This window comes from Notothenia rossii, assembly GCF_949606895.1.
Source record: "Notothenia rossii genome assembly, chromosome: 7".
Classification (NCBI taxonomy): domain Eukaryota; kingdom Metazoa; phylum Chordata; class Actinopteri; order Perciformes; family Nototheniidae; genus Notothenia; species Notothenia rossii.
In genome coordinates this window covers 52,307,342-52,317,385 of record NC_136905.1, presented here as the reverse complement: position 1 = coordinate 52,317,385, position 10,044 = coordinate 52,307,342, and the positions used below count along the sequence as shown (strand labels likewise).

Below are 10,044 nucleotides of genomic sequence, written 5' to 3'. Positions count from 1 at the left end.
ACACATATTTACCCTTTAACAAATATTGTGTTTCCTGCAACTTCAATATTCCACTAGACCATATTGCAATTTTGATACAATTTGAATAACTGTGCAGCCCTATCAGCTGGTAACAACTGTTATACTCAGCACAGAAATGGTGGATAAAACCCGAAGCCAGAAGCCCTCTGCTCTGTAGAACTTCTCTTCTGATGTTTTGGACTACTGTTAAATGAGACACGAGAAACTCTGCTCTTTACTTGCCATTGACATCCTCCGGCCTCCGGCAGGCGGCATCATGGGCATGTCCCCCTGCAGGGAGCCCAGCTCATCGGACTCCTCTGAGGAATGTAAGGACTGGCTGGTGGAGCCACTGATGGAGGACAGGCTCTCGGACGGAGGCCTGATCATGAAGCTGGTCTTCCTCGGGTTGTGGATCAGCCCCTCGCTCGCCATAGACTCCCTTCGATTGTCCCCGTCCAGGTCTCTGATGGCGCTGGGCCTAAAGGTGCTAGAGGACAGCAGAGCCTCCAGGTGTCTGGGGTGAGTCTGTTCTCCCTCACAAGGGTCCCCGAGGAGGCCTGTTACACTCCCCTCCACCATGGTTCCAGCAGAAGCCCAGGCTGGATTGTGATCCACCATAGCCATGTGGACCTCTTTACCCTCATGGGTTTGAGGGGCTGCACAGTTCTGGCCAGACCTTGGTGGCATCCTGGGTTGGGGACAGATATAGTTGGTCTGAGTGTGTCCCACATAGGCCAGGCTGTTGTGTCTCGTGGTGTCGTGGTTGGCTTTGAGCCCACTGTTGTAGTAAGGAGGCTTCATGTCGGCCTCTGGAATCACTTTGAAGGTCTGAGTCAGGGGCCCGTTGTGAGGCGACGCATTACTCGTCACACACAGGTGCGGTAAAGACGCCTTCTTCTTGGACCTGTAAATAAAACTGTCTTCCTCCGTGTACCTCTCTCCAAACAGTGTCTGTTTGATTTTCCTGATGCCCAGGTGGGATATTTCCAGAAGGTTGAGGAAAAGTGACACACCAGCAATGGCGATCATGAAGACCATGAAGATGGTCTTCTCCGTGGGCCTGGAGATGTAACAGTCCACGCTGTTAGGGCACGGCAGCCTCTCGCACCTATAGAGGGGCTCCAGTTGGACACCATAGAGTACATACTGGCCCAGGATGAAGCACACCTCCACCATAGAGCGTGTTAGGATATGGATGATGTAGGTTCTCAGCAGAGAGCCTCTGAGAGGAGCCTTCTTCACCCTCTTCTGCTCGTCCAGCTTCCTCAGCTCCCTCTCCAGACGCCTATGTTCCTCCGAATCCAGCTCAAATTCTTCCAGGTCCTCCTTCAGCTGGGCCTTCCTGCGGTGCCGCTCCTTCTCAAGCGATCGGATGCAGTAGAGGGCATGGCCCATGTAGACCAGCGAGGGCGCAGAGACAAAGATGACCTGCAGGACCCAGAATCGGATGTGGGAGATGGGGAAGGCCCGGTCGTAGCAGACCGCCTTGCAGCCCGGCTGGTCCGTGTTGCAGACAAACTCGGACTGCTCGTCGTCCCAAACGTCCTCGGCAGCGGCCCCCAGGATCAGCATGCGGAAGATGAAGAGGATGGTGAGCCAGATCTTGCCCACGATGGTGGAATGAATGTGGACCTCTTCTAGGATGCTGCCCAGCAGGTTCCAGTCACCCATGGTCTGCTTCTCACCTCTTCACTGCCACATGTCCTCAAACTGTGGAGACAATACCAGAACACATCAGCCTCACAAAGCAGAGCTACTTACAAGGCTGAGGGGAAATTCTAGAGAAAAAGACGGGTTACAAGTTTTATTTTTGTGTCTTGGGCCATCAGCTCTCTCATGGTATTGATAAAGGTGTGCTGCTAAAAGGATTACTGAAATCTTGGGACATAGCAACCTCTCCTAAAACAAATCCAATGGGGCAGGAAACAGAAGCAGTCAGATAATCGGACATGTAAAAAGGTGACAGTTTATCCCAATTTCCTTTGGCTTCCTTTAGATGTAAAACTGTGTATGCACGACTACTGTTCCTAAAGTTCATTGGTTCCAACTCAAAAAAGGACGACTGAAAGAACTCACAAATACATTGTTTATTTTTAAATGCTAAGTAAATCCAAAAACCAGTTGTTTATTGTGAATGAAACATTAGGAATTGTTAGTTTGAATGTGCACATGGGATTTGTTGACAATAAAGAAAATTGTCATATCAACAGAATCAAAACTTTTACACTGAGAATATATTGAGATACATACTGGACCAGTGTTTAGAAGATGATGTAGCTCCCCTTGAAACTTCCAAACATCACAACAGCAGCTCCAATGAGAGAGCAAGTGGAGTGTACGTCCAATCCGCTGAAGCCGGGCTCATGCTGATCTCTGACTGAAGGAGATAACTGTCAATCATGTGTCGCACAGCCTACGCAAAAAAGAGCCCCAGACCAAAGAGAAGCAGAAAGTCAATGGCCTGGCACTGTGACTCTATGTGTTACGTATGAACTGCCTGTAACAACTATATCCTATGAACAATGTTATGGAATAAAACACCATGTAAACAAATATCACTCTTAACGGAAATGGAGACTTTGAAGCATCAAAAGATAGCGTTTGCTGAGAATTAGTGGTTACATATTTAAGTTTTATTTGAAATAATCAAGCAAAGGTTTGATTTGCATTTAGGGTCTACATTAGACTCCAGTTTGTAGAACTGCAGCGTTTGTTTCAACATTCAAATGGAACATTACTTCATGTCTCCAAAGATTGTCTTATTGAGATTAGGTGTGTTTGAAACTTCAACCACCATGTTTTAACATAGGATCAAGACGTTTGAGAAATTCATTAGAGTAGTCATACTCATGTGAAGTATGTCCTTGCAATTACCAGTGTCCAATTTCTGTGCATTATGTCTGCAACACATGAGGATATAAACATTTTACACAGCTTAAAATGTAACTGCAGCCCTAAAAATAACTTACACGTCAGATGTCGTGGTGGATTGACCCTTCAATGAGTGTGCAAATGAAATACACCGAGCTTAGTGCGGTTTTCTGTCAGGTCAATAATCCAGTACCATCAATAACATTAATACTCAAAATAATGTACAGGTGCCAATTTGGGCCATCTCAGAAACTGTTTACATGATGTTTACTGACCAATGTCTTGCATTACTTTACATCAAACGACTCTATTAATGAATTGACTTCAGCATCACTTACATATCAGTGGTTTGGGTTCCCTCTCGGCCTCCTGGTGCACGTCGTCATGTTTATAATAGCATCCCAGGAATTGCATGTGTCAGTATGGCTACCGCATGGAGGTGTTTGGTGTTCCTCTTGTCGCGGTCCCAGACTCCAGTCCACATCCCTCTGCCCTGCTGGTCTTTGTCTCCTGCGTATGCTGGCTGGGTGCTGCGAGCCCTCTCCCGTGTTACATGCAGGGTTCACAGGATGTGACCATTGATCGGCTTCTGACGGGACAATGTCCCCTACCCCCCTCCGCTCTCCCACGCCAGCAGTGCCAACTCCAACCAGTACCATCAATATCCTCTCTGACAGAGAGATGTTTATGGCTGGTGTTCCTCACTGGGCCTGCACTCCACATACAAATGAAACTTTGTCAACCGGTGTGTCTTTATAATGGATCAGATCCTTCTGGCTACTCTGCACACAGTTCTAAATGTAGATGTGCATATACATGCTATATGACTGCCTGGCCTCCATGCTATGTTGATTTAATCCAACAAAGTATGTGTAGGGACATTGTGAAAGTGTTCATGTGATAACAAAATGTATGTATGTAAGTCACTTTGGATCAAATTGTTAGCCAAATGCCATGTAATATAACGTAAAGAAATAATTACCAGACATGTACTGAAGAGTAAGATGTCTTTTTATATGGAACAATTAGACACAGAACAATTCCTCTGCTTCTCTTTCCGGAGTGTACCAGAACAACTAAATACCTGGAGGTAACCTGGACCACCTGTAGTGTTTTGGACCCCTTAAAGTAGACATGAATGGTGACATTCGTTCAGAACCTTTCAGCCCCGCCTACTATCCAGTCTCTAATTTACCTGGATTCTGCCACTAGAATAGAATAGAATGGGAAGGATGAAACCCTCTTTAATGGTCACCCATGCAGAGCACACAGCACACACAGTGACATGTGGCCTCTGCTTTTAACCCATCCTAGTACCAGGAGTCTAGTACTAGGAGCAGTGGCTAAAGCTGTGCTCTGCCAGAATGGAAATGTTAATCAGAACATGTGTTGTGCTCCTCAGAGGGGGGGCTGCGCCTTCTCGTGGTTCTTCTCATGGTTTTCCCTTTGGGACTGCTCCACATGAAAACAATCAGAAAAAATAAACCTACGTCCCTCCACATAAACTGTCTGGAGGCCTTTACTAGGTTGAGGAATTATATCAGTAGAGCTGTAAGACACAGTTGTTTAGCTTAATAACTATAACTATTTCTAAGAGGTTTTTACATGCAAATCTCCCTTAATACAACATTTTAAAAACGTTTTTATTTGTTTCAATGATTATATTTAATTATGGTCCGATAACCAAAACAAAAGATTTTCTGAAATATAATGTTGAAATATTTAACATGTTGTCTTTACTTACGGTTTTAGTATTAAATACCAGCCATAGCAGGTTTCAATCCAATGTTAAATCACATAGTCATTTGATCCTGTGTCAATAGAAACTAATGATAGAGTGCAGAATCAAAATAGAGACAAATCACTTTTTTTTTTTTATTCTAGTTTTACACTTCCCAAACAAAGCCAAACTATAGGTCCCTAATGCTGCATTTAATGAAGGACTATTATTTGTAACTTTTCACTCAAAGCGGAAGATTTATTCTGCAATCTCCACGCTTTGCAATGTACAGTATATCAATTATATTGACTTTTCCACAGCATATGAATGATCTCAGTATACAAGAATGCAGTTGTGTATGCTAAAATGACAATGATGAAATACCATGTTGTCTGCAGCATATTGAATGCTGGCACTATGCTAGTCAGGGAGGCCCACAGACCCCCCCTTCCCCTCGGTGCACAGAGTAAAGCAATGGTACATATTACTGGCTTGATTTGAGAGCGCTGTGCTTGGCTGCATAAAATGACCAGTTGTGCCTGCAGGGCCTTTAATTACGTTTCCATCGCGCTCTGACAGTCAATGCAGCATTGATTTGATTTTTCCCCTCAGAAGCTGCGGCTGTGGTCGCTGAGGCCAAATGTCACCCCAGGATCATTGGATTACACAACCAGCCTCCGCTCCATCAGGACCCGCCCACACGCCTGACTGACAGCTGAGCGGCGAGGGCGGGACTTTGTCCTGTTTGTTGACAGACATCACAACTCATCCACAAGTTTGTCTTGAATTAGTGATAACAATAGAATACTCCAGGAATGAGTCCTTAACCAGGAAATGAGTTAGCATTTTAGCACCTTTACCTTTCAATGTTTTTTAAATTATTTTTTGGTTCGATTCTGAAAATAGGGACTGCAGATAACACAAACTTACAGATTTTCAAGTTTTGTTCTACAACATAATTTAATAAATACCCTACTGGTGAAGATTTACATGTAAAGATGGTTGCTAACAAGTGGTTGAAAGAGAATGTATACCTACTGTAATCAAGCCGGAAATTAGCCGCCTTTAGCTTAGCGTAAGTAAAGTGCAGCCATGCTAGTTGGTGTATAGCCTAAAGTTAGCTATTTACTTCTGGCCATTGCATTTAAAACGTATAAGTATAATACACATCTTATTTTTTGCAATATTCTGAAACCCAATGGAAAAATCCCATTGGTTCTTGTTGAGGGAGCTGACCTTGGGGTCGACCTACAAACATATAGTACATAATCACTGCAGCATTCCATGTACCTAGCAAGTAACAGTGTAATGTCACTATGAATATTTAGTATTTAATGGTACCTCATACTTTAATTATACTCATTCAGAGGGGAAATTTACTTTTTACTTCAAGAGAAATGTAGATTTTATGTACCAAACTAATGCTACGCTTTGTTGTTGTACATTAAATTCCCTCCTTAATGGAATTACTGTGTGTGACATCAAACCTTGATCCAACAATCTTTATTTACGTATAATGCAAAGGAATTTTACATTATTTAGACAGTTGAAAGATACAGGAAGCATGAAAACGGAGAACGGTGGAGCAATGACAACACATGGACCGAAACAAAAGGTAAGACGTATCCACATAATAATAAATAATGTTTGAAGCACATTTCACAGATAAAAGTTATTTAGCTGTTTCAATAAAAGGTAATATTACGGCCAGTATATATACGGAGCATAACGTTAGCTTAGCCTGATCGATCCGATCTCCATTCAGAAAACACGCATTTTAAAAGGTTTTCGCCTGCCGTCTTGTCTGCATACTTGTCAAAGCATTAATTCATGGTTTTTACTAACCGGTATCAGTATGTTGTTACTTCGGCATCATTTAGAAACGTGTATTACAATTAAATCACGGTCAAATATGTTCATCTTGTTGTAGTTGTAACCCCCAAGCCAGCGCATCTTGTTTGAATGTAGCGAGTAAACACAGCTGACAGCCGTGGTGAAACTCGAGCGTTTAGAGCGATGCGATAAGAGCGAAGCAAATATTCGCATCGGTATAATGTGGCCTTTTTTTGTATTCCAAATGAATAATGGAAACATGACTGAATGGAATGTATCATCATCATGTACATCTGGATAAACTATGAAATAACATACTCTTGTTCTTAAAGGGCCTCAGACTAAATTGTGCATATAGTTGTATGTTCTGTTCATGTGTGGTCTCCAACCTTATGCAACTTGCATTGAAGTATTATGATAAAGAACTATAGGGGTAAACAAACTTGACTAAACTATACATAAATATGAAAAACATTACATCTGCCATCCAGCTAGCAGTGAAACTCAAAGTCTTACTAAAACACATTCATGAGTGAGCTTGACTCAAAAGCATGGATGGCAATTGGACAGTGAGTCAAAAGCCTCCTTTTGTACTTTTATCAGTTAGTTGTATACAGTATAAATCCTTGGATCTATTTACTTATTATTTACATCAACCTTATACATTATGTATTTTCTATTTTCTATTTTTCCTGTTGAAGTTGTAGCTGGGTTTTTCTATGTTCAACCAAAGTACAGCAGTTCATCCAATCATCCATTGGTCAGTATCAGCTGTCTGCGTTCTCGTTGGTCTTCAGCCTCTCTAGCTCCTCCTCCAGGGCGTTTATTCTCTGCAGCAGCTCCCTCTTGTCCTGCCGAGCTGAGAGCTCCGTCTGCTGCTCCACCTGCGCCACCTTCCTCTCGTACCAGCGCTCCAACTGAACCGACACAGTCTCAAAGAACCGCTGAGTCACCTGACAGGAACACAACAACACGCTTAAAGTGGTTCTAGGTTCAGGATCAGGGTGAATTCTGAATTGTTTTGCTCAGGTGACTTCGAAAAACGTAGATAGTTTGTCATTTTGGGAAATAGTAATATATATTTTTTCTGAGAATGCTATGAAAATACTGATATCAGTTAAATGACCTAGCTTCGCACATCCCCCGCCCTGCTTGGGCCTTCTTGACTATTGTCCTTTTCCCAAATCACCCACTCTTTGTTCGGCAAAGTGCAGAGCTGTGCTGTTTTTCAATTTGTGTACTTCTCTACTTATATTTGCTTTTTTTGTTTGCAAAAGTGTGCCCCAATTTGAAGAAATGCAAAATGCAGTGCACTATGGTTACCTGAATTGTCAAAACATGGATTGTGAAACACTGGGCAATTCTCGGCTTTGTAACGGAAGTTGCAAGTCCAGCCAAGATTCCTCAGGTAAACAAAGCACGATATTAAAAAAAGGTATACATTTGTTTGTTTTTTAGTGTTTATTAAAGGTCTCCTATTATACTATTTTTAGGCATATATGATAGGTCTCCGATATATAAATAATGTCTATGAATAGCTTTGCTCAAAATACCAAACAGATGACCCATTGTAGCCTCATAACCAGGGGTGCACATCACTTTTTTGCCCTGGTTCTCAAAGGAGCACCTGGAGATGTTGCTTGGTGCTCATCCTTAAAATGAAATAAACCGTAACTTTTGAGGGGTCTTGACTTTATTTGCCAGACACACGGCACTGAACACACATGCAGAGGTGAACACAGAACACACATGCAGAGGTGATCACAAGAAAACATTAGCACGACAAAGTAATCCTACAAGCTGTCATCACTACCCTCCTGACTGTTCTCCTCACTGCTCTCCTCACTGTCTTCCTTTCTGCCAGACATGGTAGCTGATGATGTAGGCCTACTACTTTCTCTCTGGTTGAGTCTGCGATTAGCTTCTTGCATCCACAAGTCAACAGCTGGTTTTGGGTCGAAAGTCTCTTGTCATCTTAGACAAGTGGATGTAATCAAATAAGTATGTGAACATAACCAATAACCTACCATAGCCAATAACAAATTAATGTAACTTATAATAATTATAAAGGAGTGCCTTGGAAATATGCGCATGCACACCTGCGCACCAGTTATGTGCAGCCCTGCTCATAACCCTCTATTTCAGCCCTGATAGAGAAGTGCTGATTCTGGGTCTGGCTCTTTAAATGTTTCCGAGCTGTTGCTGGCCACGCCCCTTTGGAGCCTGCATGATAGTGATGGGAATTATGGCTCTTCAAAGGGAGCCGGATCTTATGGCTCCGTTCCTTTCAAAGAGCCGTTCAAAAGAGCAGTTTTTTTAGAGGGGGCGGGGTTACTAGGTTTATCTGCGAATAATCACCAGGATAATGATTGACTGTATTGCCAGATTTAGGCCCAATCCCAAACCCCTCCCTCGAACCTACTCCTCCGTGACGGAGTGAACTCCGTCTGTAGCTACACTCGCAGCTCAACGAGGCTCCCTCCTGTCAGATGGAGGGAGTAAATACAGCAGCAAGCTTTGGGACACGCTCCCCTCTCTCCGGCAGAAACAGGAAATGCCGTAACTGTATGTAACAACGGTTTCAAATCAGCATCTCTTAGACAAAAAATGTAAATTAATAACTCAAATAATCTTTCATTGTGTTACTTTTTTGTAAAGCTCTTTTAGTTTTAAACCTGATGTTTATAAGCTTCTTAGTTTTTGCAACAGTCTGTAAATATACACAACTTTATAATAAAATGCACACATTTACCTTTTTCTAGACTAAACACAGGTATGATCCTAAGCTAAAACATATGAGGTTATCATGAGGTTGTTAACATCGCAGTTTATCAGTTTATTGCTGGAACTACTTGTAAACAGCGTGTTTCCTGACGGACACACACAGCGTGACTCCGGTCAGGTAGAGACTGGTCTCAAGTCAGCACCGCTGCAGACTCGCTGTTTGAGGGCTTGATAGCCCACTCCCCCTCCACACCGTTCCACACTCGTTGCTTTGGAACAGCCCTCAATATGGCGGACCCTCCGTGTGAACGCACAAACGGAGGGGTAGGGTGTAGGGGTAGGGTGTATGGGGCGGTTTGGGAATGGGCCCTAATGTCAATAATCTGCTTTGTAAACATGACACAAGGTGGCGCTATATCCATGTCATTCATGTCAGTGAATGTACTACTAAGTAAATAAAGTTTCCTTGCCTTGAATGAAATTCACGCAACTCTTAATATTAGACACTGTGTTTTTAAGTGGCGATGGAGATTATTTGTTGACCCTGCTTTAAAGGATATTTTGCCTTTACAAATGGTGCGCTTGCTGCCTGGGTTTTGGTTGAAGTGCATCCAAATGATGCTGCGTTTTCGCGTTTGGCTCATTTTCCACCCGAAAATTACATTGTCTACCTGTCCTGTAGCACTTGTTATGACTTCTCTCTCGCGCGTATTCCCTTAAGATTCGCCCCATCTCACTCCTCGTGCTGAAACCTACCAATCAGAGTAGGGGGCGGTCTTCACAGAATACTTTTGGGGAACAAAATCAAGGTTTTTTAAAAGGCGAGTGGATTTTGGCAGGCAGTGAGTGCAGACCAACGATTGAACGATAAAAAGTTCAATCGTTCAAAAGAA

At 42.9% G+C, this 10,044-nt stretch overlaps 2 protein-coding genes across 2 annotated transcripts in view; both read right to left on the bottom strand.

Annotated features, from left to right (window-relative positions):
* Window positions 1-207: 207 nt before the first annotated feature.
* Window positions 208-3,373, bottom strand: LOC307046409 (gap junction Cx32.7 protein-like; the record flags this gene model as incomplete). Its single annotated transcript, XM_079692803.1, has 3 exons — window positions 3,213-3,373; window positions 2,254-2,416; window positions 208-1,713 (listed from the first exon to the last, which is right to left on the bottom strand). Exon 3 carries the CDS (start codon window positions 1,672-1,674, stop codon window positions 208-210), a length of 1,467 nt encoding a protein of 488 aa, XP_079548929.1. The 5' UTR covers window positions 1,675-1,713; window positions 2,254-2,416; window positions 3,213-3,373.
* Window positions 3,374-4,805: 1,432 nt separating this feature from the next.
* The window catches only part of ankrd6a (ankyrin repeat domain 6a), a gene marked incomplete at its 5' end in the record, with an annotated part of 92,170 nt that continues 86,931 nt past the window's right edge, over window positions 4,806-10,044 (bottom strand). Inside the window, one exon of the mRNA XM_079692802.1 lies at window positions 4,806-7,380. Within this exon, the coding sequence (XP_079548928.1) occupies window positions 7,195-7,380 (186 nt within the window). The 3' untranslated portion in view covers window positions 4,806-7,194. The remainder of the gene's footprint in view (window positions 7,381-10,044) is intronic.